This window comes from Myotis myotis, unplaced genomic scaffold (genome assembly GCF_014108235.1).
Source record: "Myotis myotis isolate mMyoMyo1 unplaced genomic scaffold, mMyoMyo1.p scaffold_m19_p_6, whole genome shotgun sequence".
In the NCBI taxonomy this organism is placed as follows: Eukaryota; Metazoa; Chordata; class Mammalia; order Chiroptera; family Vespertilionidae; genus Myotis; species Myotis myotis.
In genome coordinates this window covers 89,894,549-89,917,837 of record NW_023416368.1, presented here as the reverse complement: position 1 = coordinate 89,917,837, position 23,289 = coordinate 89,894,549, and the positions used below count along the sequence as shown (strand labels likewise).

The window sequence follows — 23,289 nt, the reverse complement described above, 5'->3', positions numbered from 1 at the left end:
TTTGGGGGGAAATGCTCTGTGCCAGACACGCAGCTCAACGTAACAAAATGAAAGACCAGCCCTTCAATGTCAACATTTTTTTTGTTGTTGTTAAGAGGTTAGTTCAGGGTAGTTGCTTTCTAAATATTTATTGTTGAATATCTAACAAATGTATATGAAGTTTCTGAATCACATAAGTGAGTTCTTTCTTTATTCTTCTGAGACTAATAAATTATACAGCTGTTGTTCCCTGGGAGGCAGTCAGGGTCAGTAAGTCTATGGAACTATATAGATAGCTTTGTGATTATAAAGTCATTAGGTAACTGGGAGTTGTAAGGAAGGAACCTTGACCCACATATTAAAAGCACAAGTATCAGAAGGTAAACAAAAAAGAAACTCCTACGTGAATTTAAGCATCACTTCAGATACTATATGACAGTGGTTCTCAACCTTCTGGACCTTTAAATACAGTTCCTCATGTTGTGACCCAACCATAAAATTATTTTCATTGCTACTTCATAACTGTAATGTTGCTACTGTTATGAATTGTAATGTAAATATCTGATATGCAGGATGGTCTTAGGCGACCCCTATGAAAGGGTCGTTCGACCGCCAAAGGGGTCGCGACCCATAGGTTGAGAACCGCTGCTTTATGATGTTACTAAAAATAGATGTGGCATCTGAGAAAAACAAGGTCCCAGGATAAGACAGACATGGATTGGCAAAGGGAGGCAGCGGAGTATCTCAAGTGTGGGAAGCCCCAGGAGTCACAGAGTGTGGAGGTGAAGCACTCAGAGTCTGGACTCATCTTTGCTCCTATTTCCTATAGAAACTGAGCCTAACACTTCCAGGATACTCCCAGGCCCCACAAGATAAACTTCTGTCCTTTTACCTCATCCTCTGACTTGCTGACTTTTTCCTACATTATCTCCTCCATCCCTTCAAATAAATTGAAGGTTTATAGAAATGTTTTAAAAAAATGTAGTGCTCCCAAAGAATCTCATTTATGATCAAATGACCAGTTTGTAGTCATCTATCTGTTTGGTAAGAGTGAATTATGTTTCCTTTTTACCTTATTTCTGGTCACTCTACTGTTCTGATAACCTTCAAAAGGAAGCTCTGATTGGCTTTTCCAGTGTGCGAGAAGGGAGATGGATGGATCATGTTTTACAGAGAGGAAAACTGAAGCTTGGAAGAATGAACCCGCCCAGGTAAAGATGCAAGCCTAGCACAGTTCTAGCTCAATCTGTCCTGAAAGGGTCCCACTCAAAGCGGGCCTTTCTCACCTTCATGGCCCTGAAGTCCTTCTTCATCCGCTCGGGGATCCCAGTCATGAAGGAAAGCTCAGGCAGCAGCAGGATCTCACCTTTCAGCAGCTGTGAGTAGAGGACGGAGAGGGAAAGTGAGGCAGGAAAAGAGGATCCTGTTCTCGGGCCTGTACAGGACATGCATCCCGAGTGCTGGCCCTGCAGGGCTCTCACTGGCAAACTGAAGAATATAAAACCCCAAAGGGCAGTGAAACACTCTAAGTACTTTACCCTTTTACCTTCAGTCACAATACTCATAGCTGTTGTATTAGGTAAAGGGAAAAATATTGAAAGTGTCAAAAGGAGAGCAAGAACTAGAAAAAAAAAAATTTTGACCCTCTTGAGCTTCCAGACAACACATTCTATCAAGCTGGTGCCTCCATCTTATCTTAGCCTGTCAACCTTCAGCACTCACACTTAAAACAGAAGAGTCAGGTGTCAAGGCATTTTGCTCTGGCCCCAGCCCTCTTAAAATGTCTAAAACTTTCCTAATGAATCCAGTGTTTTAATCTTCTTTTGCAACAAATTCTCCTGATTGCATAATCTAATTAGCTCATATGAATATTCAACTTCTCATGTAAATCTCAAATGCAAATCCTATGGAGGTGGCAAGAAGACACAGACAAAACTCTGCAACAGCTTTCCCCAAGCACACTGTAACCATTGCTACTTGGCTCCTAGGGCTGTGGAGAAGCCAAAAGCGGCTGCTGATGGACACCTCCCACTCACCATCCCTTGGTTATTCTGTCTCTCACTGGGCCTGTGGATCAACAGTGGCTGGTCCTCTTCCTTAATTGTAATCCCATAGTTTTTGCTACAGGACAAAAGCAGGAAAAAATTTCAGAAGCAGTATCACTACTCTTATAGTAACATAATCTGAGTCTCTTAAAACCAGGACTGAGGTACAAATTTGCCTAATACTCTTGTCAAGGGCCCATTGGAAACTCATCATAGCATATTTATATAACTGGAAAAAGCAGGTTCAAATTATTGTTGCAATTAAACAGAGGAGAAACAGGCTAATGGTCAAGGAAAGACTGTTTAAAACTGCATCAGGTTAAAGGGCTTAGGCAACTAGAAAGGCAAAATGATAGTCGAATGATTAATGACTTGCATTTAATCTCTCCAAGCAGACTTCTAACCAAACCAGCAAAGGAAATACAATCCAAACCCATGAGATTAATTTATGAAGTAATTTCCAAAAGTACTAAAAGGAATGAAAACTGTAAGGGTTGCCTATTCAGGTCGAGTCCCACAAAGGAGTTAATTCATTCTTATGCGCATTACCAATATAATTATTTTAAAAGTGTCCCATTGTATGCCACTATGGAACTCAATATCCTGCTACAGAATGGCAGACTATGTCCCTGCCCAACCACGCCCGGTCTATTCTCTCTACCTGTAGTATTCCAAGAACGTGATCTCCTTCCCATCAGACATTGTGAAGCTATCTTTTGGAGTCTTATTCCAATCGACATCATCAATCCGATAGGTACGGTTGTTGTATCGGGTTATGACAATATTGCCAACCAGAAGCTTGGTGCACTCATCCTGGAAGTTTTCTTTGTTCTGCTGATACATGGCATGCCTTTGGAAAGAAACAAAAGATGTTTGGATGACTTTTGTATACACAAAGCAATATGAAAGGGATTGGTGATACAAATAAGTACTTTAGAGGTACACTCACAGCTATATAGCACCAAAAGGCTCCAGTTGTCTCTTTAAAGAGATAGGAACTCAACTCTTTTCTTTTTAACATTACAAAAACAAACAAACAAATAAAAACAATCAACAAAAAATAGCGAAAGGATAAAAATCAATTAAAAAACAGCAACTACAAATGAATAAAATTCACTGTATTCTTAAAACAGGCGGGGAATGCCCAGCCTGCAGGCTGTATAAGGCCCAAGAAATCACTTGGTCAGGCCCTACCAAGGCATCAGGGGTGATTTAATTAAATATTTGACCAAATTCAGCAGGCTAACTGTTAAATTGATAGTTTTGTATGGCCCGTGAATGATGTTATAAATATCCAAATGGCCCATGGCAAAAAAAAGGTTCCCCACCCCTGCCTTAAAATAAGATACTTAAGACATCAAAATAATCATTCTTATGTATCATCATTATTAGGGACAATAAAACATTTTTTAAACTATATTTGTCCTTCTAGCTGAAGGAAGAAACTATAGTATCTGGTGAAGATGCTAAAGATGCGGAGATGAAAAGACTCACCATAACAAATGTACCCTTGCGGTAATCTCTCTAATGGTGCTGTAGGCAAGGCCACACAGGAAATTTGCAGAAAGCATGTCTGAATATGCCCAGGGAGTCAGGAGAGTTTACAGAGGCAGCTGATACCTGCGGGAGCAATGTGCTAGGCAGAACCACCAGGACAGAGGTGTGAGTGACACTCCAGGCAGAGGCAGTGGTGTGTAGAGGCAATCAGGGATCTGCGACAGGGGAGAGTGAGTAGGTGAAAGAGGGACAGAAGATGCTAAGTGTAGGTTACAGACAGGCAGGGTCCAAATATGAATTCTCTTGTAAGTCAAGGAGCAGAGAATGGACTTTTTTCTGTGGGCCAGTGTCACCAGGGTGTGTATATTCCTCAGGAACACTAGTCCCTTGAGAGGTCATGAGGTTCCACAATCAAATAAGTTGAGTCCATTCTGCATCTTATAACCCCCTTTTTTTGAGTCACAATATATATTAACAGATCAGGTCGCTAAAGGAGAGAAACATATTTAGTTTCATTTACCTCCTATGAAAAAATCTTTTATTTTCTAGTTCATCAAAGGAAGTTGCAAAATTTGTACACAGAACCTCACATATGGAATTGGTACAACATTGTTAACTAGGCTGATAGACTTTATTCAGTGTTTGCCGTTTTGTTTTGCATACACTGATTTGTGTATATAGTCCTATGCAATTTTATCTCCTTTATACGTTTATGTAGCTACTACCACAATCAGTCACAAAACTGTTCCATATCAACATAAAGCAACTATTTCATGTTACCCCATTACAGTCACATCCCTTCCCCTTCTCTGCCCCCTGGCACAAACAAACTGTTCTAACTGTTCTCTATCTCTATAGTTTTATCATTTTGAGAATGCTATATAATGGAACATCATGCAACCTTTGGGACTGACATTGTTCACTACACATAATGACCATGAGACCCACCCAGGATGTTGTAGCGATCGATAGTTTATTTGTTTTGATTGCTAAGCTGTATTCCATTGTATGGAGGTACCAGAGTTTGTTTAACCATCACTTGTTGAAGGATGCTTTGGTTATTTCCATGTTTTGCTATTGCAAATAATGCTGCTATGAACATTTGTGTACCAGTTTTTGTGTGAATCTAAATTTTCATTTCTCTGGGGAAAATGCCCGAGTGTGTGACTCCATTAAGTACATGCTTCATATTATAAGAAACTGCCAAAAATATTCTCTGGAGTGGCAGAACCATTTTATATCCTACTCATAGTATACAAGGAGCACTTTCCCTACCTCCTTACCAACGTTTGATATTTTCACTATATCTTTTTTTTTTTTTAACAGAGAGGAAGGGGGAGGGATAGAGAGTTAGAAACATCGATCAGCTGCCTCTTGCACACCTCCTATTGGGGATGTGCCCGCAACCAAGGTACATGCCCTTGACCGGAATCGAACCCGGGACCCTTCAGTCTGCAGGCCGACGCTCTATCCACTGAGCCCAACCAGTCAGGGCCGCTATATCTTATTTTAGTTACTCTAATAGGTGTGCACAACTCACATTTCCCTAATGGCTAATGATGTTAAACGTCTTTCACATACTTATTTACCTTCTAAATCATTCTTTGATAAAAATATCTTTAGCCCATTTTCTTAATAGATAGTTATTTTCTTTCATCTTTACTATGATTTTGCTGGTGTTACATGTTCATTATAAAATAATAAAAAATAAAAATAAAAGCACAATCATAAAACATAGAAATTGAACATAGTTTGTAATCCATTCTTCACAGAGAACTACTTTCCTTTCCTTAAATTGTGAATACTAGTAATTGGAAAAAGAAATATATAATCATGTCAGATACACTGTTTTGCTCCTTTTTAAAATATTCGTACTGGAGAATATGTTTATTGATTTTTTTAGAAAGGAAAGGGGGAAGGGGCGGGGGAGAGAGAGAAACATCAGTGTGAGAAAAATCTATTGGTTGCTTCCAGTAAGCAACCCGACCAGGGATTGAACCCACAACCTAGGTATATGCCTTGACCAGTACTCGAGCCCACCACCTTTTTTGGGGGTGTATGGGATGACACTCCAGCCATGTTTGTTTTGTAACTTATTTTTAACTTAACAATATCCTTTGGATAGTCTTTCGTGTTAGTACAAATACATAAGGTTCTTAGAACAACTACTTTCAAATAAGTCATTTTTCATCCCAAAGAACTACAATTTGCCAGTGTTGGTTTTGAGTTATGAAGACAATCTAGTACTGGAAAAACCTATGAATATACCAATGTAATAATGATCATAAAAAATTAAAAATGAAAAAAAAATTTAAAAATGTAGTAATGACGTTATAGTTATGTTTTTAAATGAAAGTTAGCGCTCAACCACTGAGCCACGCAGGCTGGGCAACAAATTAGAATTTAAAACTCAAAAAAATAAAACACAATCCAGTCTTGCTACAGTATATTATCTGAAATGTTTAGTTTTCAATCACAAACTATTAGATATACAAAGAAATGGGCAAGTGTAACCAATAATCATGGGGGGAAAAAAGTCAATAAAAACTTATCCTGAAGGGTTCAGATACTGAACTTCACACATAAAGAATTCAAAGCAGCAATTATAAATAAGTTCAAATAATCAAAGGAAAATATGATGATGACGAATCAACATATATGGAATCTTAATAAAGTCATAGAAACTAAAAAGCAAAACAAAACAAGTAGAAATTACAGAATTTGAAAGTACAACCAAAATGAAAAACTGGTACAATGAGCCTGCCAGCAAATTTGAAAATGGCAAAAATAATCACAGACATAAAGATAAATCAATAGAGGGTATCCAATCCACAAGAGAGAGAGAAAAAAAGACTAAAGACAAAGTCTCAAAGTCCTGTGAGACAATATGGAGAGGTTTATTGCTTTAGCTCTTACATTTAGGTTTGTGATCCATTTGAGTTAACTTTTATGGAAGATATGAGATAACAGTCTAGGTTCATTTTGTTGTATATGCATGTCCAATGATCACAAAACTACTCCTTTCTTAGTGATTTACCTTGACACCTTTGTCATAAATGTGTGGGTTCTTTCTTTCTCATATAATTTTAAGCTATAAATTTCCCTCTGACCACTGCATTAGCTATAGTCCCTGATTTCTTGGTATACTAGCTTTTGTTTCCTTTCAATTCAAGTTATTTTCTGATTTCCCTTGTGCTTTTTCTTTAGATTATTTAGAGTGTGCTGTTTAACTTCCAAATATTTGGAGATTTCCTCTTTTTCTCTGGTTTCTAGTCTTATTCTAATGTGATTGGAGAACATATTCTGTATTACTGCATTTCTGACCTCCAGGAAGATAACTGCTCTTTTGTGGTTTCCAGTGGTTCTTAAGAACATAAAGGGCACAGGGGAAGACAGGTGGCAGAACCCCAAATCTGTAACAGTTGCAAGGGTACAAGGGAGGACTAAAACACAGAACTCTACACCTGACAGTGGGGCTACCCACTCTATGCCCAAGTGCTTGAGCTCTGCAGGAGGACTAAGGATCAGGGTGTCAAACACCCCAGGGTTCGTGTGTTTGACATAATGGGACGATGCCTGACATAGGACTTCTTACTATTTTGGAGAACGGGTGCTCAAAGCTTTATCTAATTTTATTTCGACAATCTAAGCAATATAATTGGGGAGGGGGGAGAAGATGACATTGACAAAATAAATAGCATTGGAATGTAGAATGAGGAGAATTTGAAGTTGCATTAGTAATAAGTATATATATAATTATGTACTTAGAAAATGGAAATATAATATTTATATCCAAGATAAACAATTGTGCAGAAAACAAAAATAATCATAGTATATAATACATAGTTCACACATTTATATACACACACACACACACACACACACACACATAGAGGCCCAGTGCACAAAAATTTGTGCACTCGGGGGGAAGGGGGGGTCCCTCAGCCCGGCCTGTGCCCTCTAGCAGTCTGGGACCCCTCGGGAGATAACGACCTGCTGGCTTAGGCCTGCTCCTGGGTGGCAGAGGGCAGGCCCAATCCCTGGTCGGGCTCAGAGCAGGGCCGATTGGGGGGTTGGGGCACCACCACGTCATACTCAAGGCAGGGTCGATGGGGAGGTTGCAGCGCGACCCGTCATGCACAGAGCAGGGCCAATCCGGGGGTTGGGGCACTGCCCCCTGTCACACACAGAGCAGGACCCATCAGGGGGGTTGGGGCTCCGTACCCTGTCATGCACAGAGCAGGGCCCATCAGGGGGTTGAGGAGCTCCCCCGTCACTCGCAGAGTAGGTCTGATAGGGGAGTTGGGGCACCGTCCCCTGTCACACACAGAGTAGGGCGGATCAGTGGGTTGGGGTGCCACCCTCTATCACCCACAGAGCAGGGCCAATCAGGGGATTGGGGCGCCGCCACTGTCACACTCAGGGCAGGGCTGATGGGGAGGTTATGGCTCTACCCCATCACACACAGAGCAGGGCCCGTGGGGGGGCGGGGGGGGTTGGGGCGCCACCCTCTATCACCCACAGAGCAGGGCCGATCAGGGGGTTGGGGCGCCGCCACTCTCACACTCAGGGCAGGGCCGATGGGGAGGTTATGGCTCTACCCTGTCACATACAGAGCAGGGCCCGGGGGGAGGCGGGGGGGAGGGGGTTGTGGCCCCGCCCCCTGTCACACACAGAGCAGGGCCGATCAGGGTGTTTGGGCGCTGCCCCCTGTCATGCTGATCCCGGTGCCGGGAGGCATATTACCCTTTTACTATATAGGATAGAGGCCTGGTGCACGGGTGGGGGCCAGCTCGTTTGCCCTGAAGGGTGTCCTGGATCAGGGTGGGGGTCCCACTGGGGTGCCTGGCCAGCCTGGATGAGGGGATGATGGCTGTTTGCAGCTGGTCACACACCCTTCAGGGTGGGGGTCCCCATTGGGGTGCCTGGCAAGTCTGGGTGAGGGGCTGAGGGCTGTTTTCAGGCTGGGGGTGACTGAACTCCCAAACGCTCCTTTTTTCCTTTTTTTTTTTTATTCTGGGCCAGCTTTAGCTTGAGGCTTGGCTCCAGCTCTTAGGCCTCTGCTCCTGAAAGTAGGTTTCTGGCCTTTGCACACAATGTTGCCAATCTGCTGGCTGAAGTCCAGCGGTATTTGTTAAAATGTTTCAAGCTGCAGGCTCAGAGACCTGCAGCCGCAGGCGGGGGACGTTGGTTTCCTCCGTCACTGAGGCAACCAAGCCTCATGTTAATTTCAAGCTGCCTGGCTGCCGGCGGCCATCTTGGCTGACAGTTAATTTGCATATCTCGCTGATTAGCCAATGAAAAGGGTAGCGGTTGTACGCCAATTACCATGTTTCTCTTTTATTAGTGTAGATAGCTTTTGCACAGTCACAATAAAATATGACTAAAACTTTTACAAAACTAAAAGTTTAAAAAAAAGTAAAACCAGCCGGCCAGTGTGGTTCAGTGGTTGAGCATCAACCTATGAACCAGGAGGTCATGGTTTATTCCCAGTCAGGGCACATGACTGGGTTGTGGGTTCGATCCCCAGTAGGGGGGTGTGTAGGAGGCAGCAAATCAATGAAGTTTCTCTCTCATTGCTGTTTCTATCCCTCTCTCTTTCTCTCTCTCTCTCTAAAAATCTATAAAATCATATTAATAAAATTGTGAGAAAATATTTAAAAAAATAATTCTGAAAACAGAATTCCTTGACAAGTATTAAAACCTAATAAAGCTACAATAATTAAAACAGTATCACATTAGTTTTAACCACTGGATCAAAATGAAGTTTTCAGAAATAATCCCAAGTATTTTAGAATATGATAAAGGTTGTGATTTAAATCTAAAGAAAACATTTTTCAATAAATTGTCTAATAGTACCAAGACAATCATACTTGTCCTAATATCATACCAAGATAAATTCCAGGTTAACATTGGAAAACATAAAATAAGTAGACCTTTCTAAGAAGAAAAATGAAGGCAGAAAACAAAGATGTAGTGATTTTTAAAGACATCTACTTTTTATTTTTTGTTAATCCTCGCTAGAGGATATTTTTTCCATTGATTTTTTTAAATATATTTTATTGATTTTTTTTACAGAGAGGAAGGGAGAGAGAGATAGTTAGAAACATCGATGAGAGAGAAACATTGATCAGCCGCCCCCTGCACCCCCCGCCACTGGGGATGTGCCCGCAACCAAGGCACACGCCCCTGACCGGAATCAAACCTGGGACCCCTGAGTCCGCAGGCCAATGCTCTATCCACTGAGCCAAACCAGTTAGGGCTCCATTGATTTTTAGAGAGAGTGGAAGGGAAGAGATAGTGCAAGAGAGAGAGAGAAGGGGGAAGAGAGAGAGAGAGAGAGAGAGAGAGAGAGAGAGAGAGAGAGAGAGAGAGAGAGAGAATAGAGAGAAACATTGATGTGAGAGAGATACATCGACTGGTTGCCTCCTGCATGTGACTGGACCAGGGCCAAGGATCGAACCTACAACCCAGGTATACGCTCTTGACTGGGAATCAAACCCATGACCCTCCAGTGCACAGGCTTATGCTCTAACCATTTAGCCATGTCAGCCAGGGCAAGATATCTATTTTTTTTAGTATTCTTTTTTTATTGTTATTAATCCTCAATGAAGGATATTTTTTCCATTGATTTCAGGGAGAGCAGAAGGGAGGGGGAAGGGTAAGAGAGGAGAGACAGAGAGAAACATCAATGTGAGAGACCCACACCAATTGGTTGCTTTCCTCAGGAGCCCCAGCTGGGACAGGGAACCTGCAACCCACATACATGCCCTTGACCGAAATCAAACCTGGGAACCTTTCAGGGCGTGGCTCAACACTCTAACCACTGTGCATGCTGGCCAGAGCTTATTAGTATTCTTGAGCACTTACTACATGCTAGGAATAAACTAGGGCTGGGTGTACTATGTGAGAGAAAGAGACAGAGACCCCAGTGGTTAAGAAGAGGTAGAATAAATCATTACAAATTCACCCAAAAAAGTTTGAGCCATCCTCAACCTCTCTTTTATACCCCATATCAGCCAGGAAATTGACTGAGCGCTACTTTCAAAATATATCCAAAAGCAAACCACTTCTCAGCGCCTCCACTGGGTTACAATAGCCTCCTGGCTGGTCTCCCCACTTCTTCCCCATCCTACTAGTTTATTGTCCTTACACTCAATCACACCATGTCACTGCTTGGCTACAAGGCCTGTATTTCACTCCAGGTAAAAGCTAAAATCTTTACATTAGCCTTACAGAGCTCTCTGTCGTCACTCCTCCATCTGCTCCCTCCTTCCATTATTCTGACCACGCTCTAGTCTAACCCTTGGCTTCCCTCCCTCTTCTGGAACAAGCCAGGCATACTTCTGTTTTAAGGCCTTTACCCCAGCGGTCCCTCTGCCAAAATTCCCTTCACCCATATATTCACCCAGCTAACTCTCTTATCTCCTGCAAGAGTTGGCTCAAACGAGCTTGACTAGTCTACTAAAAATTACAGCGCTCTACTCCCTCCCCACCCAGGCCTCTGGTACTCCTCATCTATCTCACCCTGTGTCCTACCTGTTCTTTCTTCAGTGGCTCTCATCACTTCTAGTATACTATGCAACTTACTTATCATGCTTATTATTTATTTATCTAAGATGACTACAAGATAACTTCCATGGGGAAAGGATCTTTCTTTGTTTTGTTAACTGATATATCCCAAGACTCTGGTACACAACTGAAGCTGAGTAAAGGAATGAATAAATTTATCAGATAAAGCAGAGATTTATAAACCTAATAACACCCAGTAGTTGTACACAGCTGGTGGGAAAATAAACTGAATGAATAAAACTTCTAGAGGGTAATTTGTCAATATATACCTAAATATCTTGTTATATTAACACATTTCGTACCGCTCAGGAGTTTTCTTGTGTTTCATGCGCCATCTGTTAAGGACCGCTCACGAGTGTTCTCGTTTTTCACGCCCATGGATAAAGGAGCAAATCTAGATACTTATGTAAATTTTGTTTGGTCCCTCTTCGTAGAGGAAAATGTTTTACACAGTACCATACGTTAAAAAAGTACTAGGAACTTTAATTGTTTAATTGTTTTTGTAAATAAAAATGTTATGATTATTGAAAAACAACACCTAAAGTGCATTATGATGATTTAAATAACGTGCAGTTTGCCCAAAAACGTGTGGTCCCTGGCGTATGTCTTAGAGATTTCTATGCGGTATGCAATGTGTTAAATAGTAGCAGCCCAGTGCATGAAATTCATGCATGGTCCCCTCAGCCCAGCCTGCACCCTCTCGCAAACTGGGACCCCTTGGGGGATGTCTGACTGCCTGCCTACCTGATCGCCCCTAACCACTCACCTGCCTGCCTGATCGTCCCAACCACTCGCCTGCCAGCCTGATCGTCCCTAAACACTCTGCCTGCCTGCCTGCCTGCCCGTCCCTAACTGCTCGCCTGCCTACCTGCCTGATCACCCCTAACCACTCACCTGCCTGCCTGATCGCCCACTGTGCATGCCTGCCTGATCACCCTTAACTGCCTCTGCCTTGGGACCAGCCACCGCAGCTTTGTCCAGAAGGATGTCTGGAATGATGTCCGGAAGGCTGTTTGGCTGTCTGGTCTAATTAGCATATTACGCTCTTATTATTATAGATTAATTTAAAGTCTTTGAAAAGTTCAGCCTTTTCATGAACTAATTCCATTTCTAAGTATACAGACTAAAAAATGAATCACAGATGCACTTCATGTAGCCATTACAAATTATACACATATATACTTACTACTGTACATATTTGCTATAGTAACACACTTAAACAACAACTTAGGGTGTATTAAACCAAATCTTCTTAACCAGAGACTTAAATACAATTCCCCCTCTATCTTGGCAGGACTTATGGGATAGCACACTTCCATTCAACATTCTACATTAGTTCTACAATTTAAAACCCAATCAGAACAATGGCTATTACGAATTACTAGAGGCCCGGTGCACAAAAATTTGTGCACTGGGGGGGTCCCTTAGCCCAGCCTGTGCCCTCTCACAGTCTGTGACCCCTTGGGGGATGTCCACCTGCTGGCTTAGGCCAACTCCCTGGGGGATCAGGCCTAAGCTGGCAGTCAGACATCCCTCTGGCAGCCCGGGAGCCCTCAGGGGATGTCCACTTGCCAGCGGGGAGCAAGCCTAAGCTGCAGCCAGACATCCTTAGCGCTGCTGAGGTGGGAGAGGCTCCCGCCACCACCACTGTACTGGCAGCCGTCAGCCTGGCTTGTGGCTGAGCATAGCTCCCCCTGTGGGAGCGCACTGACCACCAGGGGGCAGCTCCTGCATTGAGCGTCTGCCCCCTGGTGGTCAGTGTGTGTCATAGTGACCAGTCATTCTGCTGTTAGGGTCAATTGCATATTACCCTTTTATTATATAGGATAGAGGCCTGGTGCATGGGTGGGAACCGGCTGGTTTGCCCTGAAGGGTGTCCCGGATCAGCCTGCAAACAGCCATCAGCCCCTCACCCAGGCGGCCAGGCACCCCAGCGGGGACCCCCTACCCTGAAGAGGCTATGGCCAGCCTGAAAACAGCCATCAGCCCCTCACCCAGGCTGGCCAGGCACCCCAGCGGGGACCCTCACCCCATGAGGGTGTGGCCATCCTGTGTGAGGGACTGATGGCTGTTTGCAGGCTGGCCACAGCCCCCAGCCACCCAAGCTCCCAGTGGAGGCTGGTTGGAAGCAGGTATCTGGGATTTATTTGTCTTCTATAATTGAAACTTTGTTGCCTTGAGTGGAGCCCATAGCCAGCCAGGGAAGGCAGGAAGCTTGGCTTTCTCCATCACCGGGGCAACCAAGCCTCCTGCTTGCTCCAGCTCCTTGGCTGCCGTCCGCCATCTTGGTTGGGTTAATTTGCATATAGTCACTCTGATTGGCTGGTGGGCGTGGCTTGTGAGTGTAGTGAAGGTATGGTCAATTTGCATGTTTCTCTTTTATTAGATAAGATTACCAGCTATTCCTGAGCTTTTCAGAAAACTGTTAGCTTGTTAAAGGTGGATCCCACCATCACTCACATAACGTCCAGCACAGAGTCATTGCGAATGACCTTATGGGAGACATCAGCTAGCAGGAAGAGACCGCCATCTGTCCTCCGGATGCTAGCTGCATAGCCCGGCCAGATCTGCAATCTGAAGAGATAGATGAGCTTTACCTCAGGGTTTAAAAGAAGCACAGACACTTCCATGCCCGCATCTGAGATAATATTTGGACACTGTCCTTCCCCAGTAACAACGAGAAAGCACTAGGAAACAAATTCAATTAAATCAACATCACTGTGAACTTACTAAAATACTAAACTATAGAGGAGATTTAACTGGTAAATTGTATTCACTATCATAAAATACTGAGATTTTTGTCTTTAATATGGTGATTTCAATGAAAAATTTCTTTCCAGCTCTGACCGGTTTGGCTCAGTGGATAGAGCGTTGGCCTGCAGACTGAAGGGTCCCAGGTTCAATTCTGGTCAAGGGCATGTACCTTGGTTGCGGGCACATCCCCAGTAGGGAGTGTGCAGGAGGCAGCTAATTGATGTTTCTCTCTCATCGATGTTTCTGACTATCTATCCCTTTCCCTTCCTCTCTGTAAAAAATCAGTAAAATATATTTTTAAAAGAAAAGAAAAATTTCTTTCCAGACATTTACAAGTGAGGAAGAGGAAAACACCACCAACCTGTGTTGCTGCAGTACCATAGCACTCGTCGGGTCATAGAAGTTTCTCCCCACAAGCTTCATATCTAAAAGTTTCATTACCCTGAAATAAAGAGCAAGAATGGGTTTTCTAGTAGAATAATCCAAAAAACTAAGCTCCATTATTTTTAGCTACATTTCCTTTGGAAGCCTAAAGGGTCCGAAATGTTGGTGTCCTTTGTACAATATAACTTTTATCATGAGAACACTCTTGACAAAAGAATGAGAAAAATTACCACGGCATTTACCTTGGGGTATATGTAACTGACTAGAGCTTTTCCTAGTTACTAGGTAACCAAAAATTGAGTTGACTTTCCAGGATCAATTTATATTATTAACTAAAAAGCATGCAAGAGAGTCAGTTTCTAAATTTGTGACTATCACTCTGGCAAAGAAAGTTATGTTTGTTCCTGGCAGTTCAGTTTACTAGATAGAAATTAGATTCCATGTTTCATTAAAAAAGAGGTGGTTTGGAAATAACATTATGGAAATTAGAGAGTGTTAAAGTTTAAAAATTATGAGCTGTCTACATCCAAAAATTCAAGGGCCTGGGAAAAAAATTATTCCAGCAAAAATCTTTACCACTACCTCTCCAAGTAGCCCCATCACTAATACCATTAAATATGCACTTTAAACACCCATTTTTAAAGTTCCTGAGCCCATCCCACATCCAATTAACTCAAACCTACTTTCACATACCCAAATCTGATAAATCACTAGAGATAACTTCTGAGTAACTTAGCCTCAGTATCATTCAACTCATCTACTGGTATATACACTTGTAGTGTAGTAGCATCTAAGCTTCTTGAAGAGCATTGTTACAAATACAAGACTGAAGTTAAGGAAAGTAAAACGGCAGCTGTTTTCTCACCGACGGAAAACAACATTGTAGAAGGGAATGCACAAGTCAGAGCAGGGCTCCAGGATCTTGGTCAACTGAATCTTAATGCTGATCTCCGCACCATCGGTTTTCCTTTGACTTTTTAACTCGAGAACCTAATGAATAAATAAATGCAAGTAAAAAGTAATGACAAAAATAGCAAGCCCTAACCTAACCCAGAAAACACTAAAATATCTTTTCTTAAAATATGAACTCTTTGTCACTGAAATCAAAAGCTTCCTCCAACCACTCCTCTTATGTAAGAGACTTCTTGAAGAACATAAATGTAAAAGTTTCTCAGTTTTTCATTTCCTTGTTACAGAGAAGTTTAACTTCCCTCTAAGAATAGGAAAGTACAACTCAAATATTTAGGAAGTTTATCATTTGCCACCATGCAAAGCAGCAGAACACTCTCAGGTCTCACTTGTTGAAGCTTAACAGGTAAATAGAGAATGGATCCATCAAAAGCAGTGATGTTTCCAGTGACAGCTTGATGGTCCTTCAACATGCCAAACTTCATGCTTTTGCACTCCACGTTGGGGCTAGAATATAATAAAGAGGATTTTATTTTAATTTGATTCAAACAGATGTGTGACTACTGCTCCATCTAGTGGTCATATTAAAATTTCAAATACTATATGTGACTAAAAAAGAACTTTGACCCAAGGATACTTGCTCACAAAAAATAAAAACCCTTAATTCCACCCACCAGAGACAAATGTCTTAGCATAGGATATAATCTTAGTATACATTCTTCCAGAGTTTAGACCACAGAGTCAAAAAACTTACTGTGTAAAGGGTCAGATAGTAAATATTTTAGGCTTTACCAGCCATATGGTCTCTGCTACAACTACTCAACTCTGCCAATATAGCAAAAAAGCTCTGTAAACCAGTAAGTATGGCTACATTCCAGCAAAACTTTATTATGGAATTTTACTCTAACCTTTTTTCACTCGCGGAAATTTCAAATTTTTATTGATTCATTACCACAAATATTAGTTATAAAAACTCTAGTAGCTCCTTTGTACCATGATTATCCCATTACCTTACAATAATACAAAACCTTGTTCTATAAACGCGAAGTTTAAACAAATCCAAGGCTTGAAAGAGTCAAGCATATTCAAGAACATGAATAAAGATTAAAAGTGGTAATCCAATATAGTTGTCCCCAAAACCAAATACTCACATGCTAACATTTCAAAATGCTTCTTTAAAAAAGTCATATACATGCATTTATATGAATATAATATTCAAAGATGTCATTCTAGACTCCCTGTAGTACAAGGAAGATACAGTACGATCAGTCCACTGTAACACATCCACTCAGTATTCTCTCAGTGGCCTGGCATCCTCTTCACATTGTAACCTCAAAGGTCCAGATCTACAATCTCTAAATGTATAGAATCCATGTCTTCTCCTGGTCAATGCAGAGACCTGTAAAGACTCTTATACTCTTTTCTGTTTCATTAACACTTGTCAATCCATTTCCAGATAAAAGGTTCTTCTCTCTTGTTAATGCTCAACTCCTTCCCTTACTTCCAGAACAGGCCCATTCCCATTCCCTTCCACTCTCCAACGATCAATTTCACCCTCTTTTCTAGATACTTCTCTTCCCCTGTCATATGTGCTCAGCTCTGCTTTCTTATCTCAGAGAAATCTGTAAAGCAATCCTGCTACCCTCTTTAATTATCATTCAATTTCCCATTCCTCTACAGACCTTTAAAATAATGGCCAATTTACTGGCTATTCCTATGCTCTCCTTTGTTGTTCTTCTTTTCTTTTCTTTTTTAATGTATTTTATTGATTTTTACTGAGAGGAAGGCAGAGGGATAGAGAGTTAGAAACATCGATGAGAGAGAAACATCGATCAGCTGCCTCCTGCATACTCCCTACTGGGGATGTGCCCGCAACCAAGGTACATGCCCTTGACCGGAATCGAACCTGGGACCCTTCAGTCCGCAGGCCACTGAGCCAAACCAGTTAGGGCTCTCCTTTGTTCTTTTAGTCTAGTTTTTTCTTTATAACTTTAACAAAGGGCTAGAAGATTACCAAGGGTGCTCTTAGAAGCAAATTTAATAACTTTTTTTCTGTAGCCAAAGTCAACTACCTGTTCTCCATTCAAATGGCCCTTCCTTTGGTCTTTATAACCTATCTTCAGGGTATTTTTCCCTAACTTCCTTGCTTCTCTTTAACTCCACTTCTTCCTCTTGTACCAATTAGTAATTGTCCTTCAAAAATCAGTCTTCCATCTCCCTAGTTTCTCCACAGATATTCCAAAACGTTCATTTTCACAATTCCAGCTAATAACCTCCAGCTAATACGAATTTTTAATTTTAAAAAAGTACGTTCAGTCTAAAGTTACTGATATAACATTAAAGTTATTTTTTCTGATTTTTCTCACCCTCAAATTTAACCCTAGACTGTCACTGGAGAACTGTCAATTTTTTCCCCCCAAATATATTTCTTTATTGATTTCAGAGAGGAAGAAATGGGAGAGATAGAAACATTAATGATGAGAGAGAATCACTGATCAGCTGACTCCTGCACACCCACTACTGGGGAACGAGCCCACAACCCTGGCATGTGCCCTTGGCTGGAATTGAACCTGGGACTCTTCAGGCTCTATCCACTAAAAGAGGGAATCTTTAAGAAGAGGAATTACAGATACAAAATTACAGATACAAAATAAGTTAAAAGGTCTGGAAGGGGGTTTATATAAGTACAAGGCCCTGAACTTAAGCTTCATTAACCTCACAGTAAATCACCTCTAATCTCATGCATAAAACTGCACCTATTAAGTTAAAGTCTGAATTGGTAATATAAATAAACAGATAAATAAGTTAACCTTAAATTTACTGCAAGGATTCAAGTACATGCACTATTGTGGGAGTGAGGGGAAAAGTTCATCAGAAATTACACAAAAATATATTCAGCTATTCCAGGGGAATGATTTCATTACTACTAAGAAGTGAACAATACAGAGAAAAAAAACTGTGAATACCTGAAAGTCACATGATATTGATAAACTGCTTCATTATGACACTGTATTTTGATAAGATTCAATCCCAAAGGTTGAGGTATTCCTTTTGATCCTTGCTTCACAAAAAGCTCTCTGGAAAATAAAAAGCAAAAGCACCCACACATACCAAAACAAAACAAACCAAAACCAAACCAAACCATACACACACACACAAAAGTAAGATAGGGTAAAGTAATATTTTACACTTTGCTTACAGGTACACAAAGCAAGAATTGAGACATACAAAAGCAAGCTCTGAAGGCTAGTAGATAAATGAGTAGCAATCTCTAATTAAAGAAGCAAGGTCATCCTATTTGTCCTAGTAATATCACTAGGATAAATTAGGCCAGCTAACCTAAGAATACAAGAATGCATTCTATAGAGAAAAATGAATTGCTGAATGTTTTTCCTAAATGATTTCCTTATCTTCACCATGACAAAGAATTGGGAAAGAAATGGAAAGCCACAAGTCCACTCTCTGGTACATACTATCTCTATGGCATAAATCCCATTTCACTTCATCAGAATTGTCCCACCTCTTTGTCATTTTCCCCATAAGCAAAAAAACAAACGAACAACCTTGCAATACCTATACCCCATGGAGGACTTCAGACACCACAGAAACAATGTTTATAATACTACTAGAGACCCGGTGCACAAAAATTTGTGCACTCGGGGGGGAGGGGGGCCCCTCAGCCCGGCCTGTGCCCTCTCGCAGTCTGGGACCCCTCGGGAGATAACGACCTGCTGGCTTAGGCCTGCTCCCGGGTGGCAGAGGGCAGGCCCAATCCCTAGGTGCAGCCCCTGGTCAGGCTCAGAGCAGGGCCGATTGGGGAGTTGGGGCGCCGCCCCCTGTCATGCACAGAGCAGGGCGATCGGGAGGTTGTGATGCCACCCTCAGTCACGCTCAGGGTAGGGCCGATTGGGGGGTTGGGGCACCGTCCCGTCACACTCAAGGCAGGGTCGATGGGGAGGTTGCGGCGCCACCCCGTCACGCACAGAGCAGGGCCAATCCGGGGGTTGGGGCACTGCCCCCTGTCACGCACAGAGCAGGGCCCATCAGGGGGTTGGGGCGCCGCCCTCTATCACCCACAGAGCAGGGCCGATCAGGGGGTTGGGGCGCCACACCGTTACACACAGAGCCACAGGGCGATCAGGGGTTGGGGCGCCTTCCCTGTCACGCTGATCCCGGTGCCGGGAGGCCTCGCGGTTCCGCTGATCCCGGTGCTGGGAGGCATATTACCCTTTTACTATATAGGGTAGTGGCCTGGTGCATGGGTGGGTGCCGGCTGGTTTGCCCTGAAGGGTGTCCTGGATCAGGGTGGGGGTTCCCACTGGGGTGCCTGGCCAGCCTGGGTAAGGGGATGATGGCTGTTTGCAGCTGGTCACACATCCTTCAGGGTGGGGGTCCCCACTGGGGTGCCTGGCCAGCCTGGATGAGGGGATGATGGCTGTTTGCAGCTGGTCACACACCCTTCAGGGTGGGGTCCCCACTGGGGTGCCTGGCCAGTCTGGGTGAGGGGCTGAGGGCTGTTTTCAGGCTGGGGGTGACTGAAGCTCCCAACTGCTCCTTTTTTCTATTCTGGGCCAGCTTTAGCTTTGAGGCTTGGCTCCAGCTCTTAGGCCTCTGCTGCTGAAAGTAGGTTTCTGGCCTTTGCTTACAATGTTGCGATCCTGCTGGCTGAAGCCCGACGGACTAAAGCAGGTTTCTGGGGTTTTGTTTAGCTTCTATATTTGTTACATAGTTGCTTAGAGTTGCAGCTCAGAGGCCTGCAGTGGCAGGCGGGGAACGTTGGAGTCCTCCGTCACTGAAGCAAGCAAGCCTCATGTTAGTTTCAAGCTGCCTGGCTGCCGGCCGCCATCTTGGCTGGCAGTTAATTTGCATATTGCCCTGATTAGCCAATGGGAAGGGTAGCGGTCATATGCCAATTACCATGTTTCTCTTTTATTAAATAGGATTAGAGGCTGGTGCATGAAATTAATGTACTTGGGGGGAGGGGGTCCCTCAGCCCGGCCTGCACCCTCTTGCAGTCCAGGAGCCATCGGGAGACGTCCAACTGACGAGTTAGGACTGCTCCCTGGGGCAGGCCTAAGCCATCAGACAGACAGCCTTCGTGCTGCCACGGAGGCAGGAGAGGCTCCTGCCACCATCGCTGAGCTCACCAGCTGTGAGCCCGGCTTCTGGCTGAGCGGCACTCCCCCTGTGGGAGTGCACTGACCACCATGGGGAAGCTCCTGCGTTGAGCATCTGCCCCCTGGTGGTCAGTGTGCGTCATAGCGACCAGTCATTCCGCCCTTTGGTCGATTTGCGTATTAGCCTGTTATAATATAGGACTAGAGGCCCAGTGCATGGATTCATGCAACTGTGTAGCCTCAGTGTAGCTTGTGGGGATCGGGCCAAAACTGGCAGTCCAACATCCCCCCAAGGAATGTAGTAAGGCATGCAGCAGCAGGCAGCCGGGCAGGAACCCGAGCAAGACCAGTGGCGCGCCGCTCCCGCTCATCCTAGCCCTGCTACGCCTGCTGCTGCCGCCACTCAGGAGGCTCGCCACTGCTCCACTGCGGTCTCCACACGCCCACTCTAGGGCAATACCAGCGCACCCATGACCAAGAAGCGGCTGCGGGCTCGTGCCCAGTCAGTCCCAATGCCAGTCCCGATCCCAGTCCAGATGGGGGAGGCTTGGGTCACCACAGCTGTGCTCACCAACCGTGAGCCCATCTGCCCCCTGGTGGTCAGTGTGCATCATAGTGACCAGTCAAATGGTCACTTAGGCTTTTATATAGACTAGAAGCGGGGTTCCCTCAGCCGGTCTGCACCCTCTCACAGTCTGGGAGCCCATGGGGAGTGGGCCTAAGCCGTTAGTCGGGCATCCTTAGTACTGCCCTAGAGGCGGGAGCCTGGCTTCTGGCTGAGCAGCACTCCCCCTGTGGGAGAGCACTGACCACCAGGAACAGTTCCTGCGCTGAGCATCTGCCCCCTGGTGGTCAGTGTGCATCATAGCGACCAGTTGTTCCACTGTTCGGTCGATTTGCATATTAGCCCTTTATTATATAAGACTAGAGGCCCAATACACAAATTCGTGCACGGGTGGGGTCCGGCCAGCCCGCCCCAATGAGGGCCAATTGGGGCTGGGCTTGTGGGAGGGTGTGGTATGTCGGCTGGCCCTGCCCCCTGGGGGGGGTGGTTGATGGAGGGGGCCAGGGGAAGGGGCCACAGAAGGTTGGGAGGGGGCCAATTGGGGCCCCGATTGGGCCGGTTGGCCGCTGCAGTGCACATCGGTGGTTCCAGTCACTTGCCTTTTATATATATAGATGCGAAGGCTCCCTTCCACATCACTACCAAGCAGAGAAGGCTGATCTCCTGACTTACTTTTCCCTGTGCTCTGCTGTCCCCAGTGAAAGACGATCCAGAGATTGTAGTGAGGATGGAGGCGGAGGTGGCGGTAATGGCTGCTGGGCAGGGCCCCGAGAAGGCATGCTGGTAGCACTGGGAGCCTTGTATATGCCTCTGCCTATACCACAAGCTGCTCTTCCTAATGGTAATACAGGTACATCCGAATTCCTTCCAAGCATTCTGAAATGTTAAAAAGAAGCAAATCAGGACTTTCTTAATATTTCTATCTCTGCCCCATCTAAATGATTCCCTCAAGTCTATGTTCTCTTCCTGGAGGAGTCAGCAAGAGGGACATAAGCCTTGGGATTCTCTCCAAGTCCAATATGCCAATATGACTCACCCACCAACTGCTACTAATATCGACTCTCAGCCAATTTTCACAACAGAATTGAGGTGGAAGTTTGACTCCCTTAGATTAAAGAGCCACTGCAATCAGGTTAACTTTTAAGAGGGCAAATGAAGTTGTGAAGTGTCCAGTGAAGAACTACTTTTTTACCCTTTTCCAATCATTAACTGGATCAGTATCTGCTCAGTGCTCTTGAAAAGTATCCACTGTTTAATTTAAGACCATGCATTGTGAGCTAATCCAACCTTTTTAGAGTTGCCCTTTGGACTTGCAGAGACATTTCATCTAAATTTGACAGCTCCCTGAAAAGGGAATTTACCCACCTATTCCAACCAGCGCAGGCCTCTGCCATCTTGCTATCACCAGCAGCCAACACTGATGGATCCAGAAAAGTGTGACGGGGCTCTTCCTTTTCCTTATGCACCACACTGAGAGTCAAGCCTCGACCCAAAATGCCTCTACCTGAATGGAAGGATCAAGCCCCAGCTATAACTGTGAGTTGAACATGTTGTAAAGTATAGTTATTTTTCTGAAGATAAACTGTATGAATTTAAGAATAAAGCAAGTATACATACCACCATGTTTTCTCAAGTTAGTGTTTTACATACCTAAAGAAGGCATTTCCTGCTTCAGAGGGGTCTGGGACACAGTTTCAAGGCCCAGTCCTTGGAACATGGAGACCAAACCCACAGATTCCTGAGGAAAGTCAAAGAATAAAGCCATTCCAAGATATGGTTTAAAACCCCAGAATCACTGATGGTTTTCTTAAAGTCTTGGTAAATAATAAAAATCATCTTTTTTAATGTATTGATTTTAGAGAGAGAAAGGAAGGGAGGGAGAGAGAAACACTGATTTGTTATTCCACTTATTTATGAATTTAGTGTTTGATTCTTGTATGCGCTCTGACTGAGGATCAAACCCACAACCTTGACGTATTGGGACGCCGCCCAACTGACCTACCCAGCCAGGGCCAGTATATGGTGTGTGTGTTTTTTTAAAAACCTCCAACAAACTTGCTATTGTTTTTCTGTAGCAGTCTTAAAAGTTTACTGCTGTCTCACTAGTTCGAGCTGCCACACATAGACTCAAGCAATTCATTTGAGTTAAAATACAGATTATTGGTATCGATTTTTCTTTTTACAGAGTATTATATTTGACACTGTCAACTCTACTTGAAACTGTTATACTGTGTTATTAGGTTTTCCCTATATTTGCTAACTCTTATTTTTTATTTTTTAAATATATTTTATTGATTTTTTTTACAAGAGGAAGGAAGAGGGATAGAGAGTTAGAAACATCGATGAGAGAGAAACATCAATCAGCTGCCTCCTGCACACCTACTACTAGGGATGTGCACGCAACCAAGGTACATGCCCTTGACCAGAATCAAACCTGGGGCCCTTCAGTCCGCAGACCGATGCTCTA

At 43.6% G+C, this 23,289-nt stretch overlaps 1 protein-coding gene and 1 long non-coding RNA gene across 2 annotated transcripts in view; both read right to left on the bottom strand.

Annotated features, from left to right (window-relative positions):
- Positions 1-15,634, bottom strand: part of PIWIL2 (piwi like RNA-mediated gene silencing 2) — a 56,334-nt gene extending 40,700 nt beyond the window's left edge. Inside the window, exons 1-7 of the mRNA XM_036314064.1 lie at positions 15,530-15,634; positions 15,097-15,221; positions 14,209-14,289; positions 13,554-13,667; positions 2,686-2,874; positions 2,016-2,100; positions 1,266-1,355 (exon numbers count right to left, since the gene is read on the bottom strand). Of these exons, the coding sequence (XP_036169957.1) occupies positions 1,266-1,355; positions 2,016-2,100; positions 2,686-2,874; positions 13,554-13,667; positions 14,209-14,289; positions 15,097-15,221; positions 15,530-15,625 (780 nt within the window). The 5' untranslated portion in view covers positions 15,626-15,634. The remainder of the gene's footprint in view (positions 1-1,265; positions 1,356-2,015; positions 2,101-2,685; positions 2,875-13,553; positions 13,668-14,208; positions 14,290-15,096; positions 15,222-15,529) is intronic.
- Positions 15,635-18,013: 2,379 nt separating this feature from the next.
- Positions 18,014-22,325, bottom strand: LOC118658360. The gene is made up of 3 exons (XR_004968295.1): positions 22,188-22,325; positions 21,495-21,698; positions 18,014-18,217 (listed from the first exon to the last, which is right to left on the bottom strand). It is a non-coding gene; the product is annotated as an uncharacterized LOC118658360 (long non-coding RNA).
- Between the last annotated feature and the right edge of the window lie 964 nt (positions 22,326-23,289).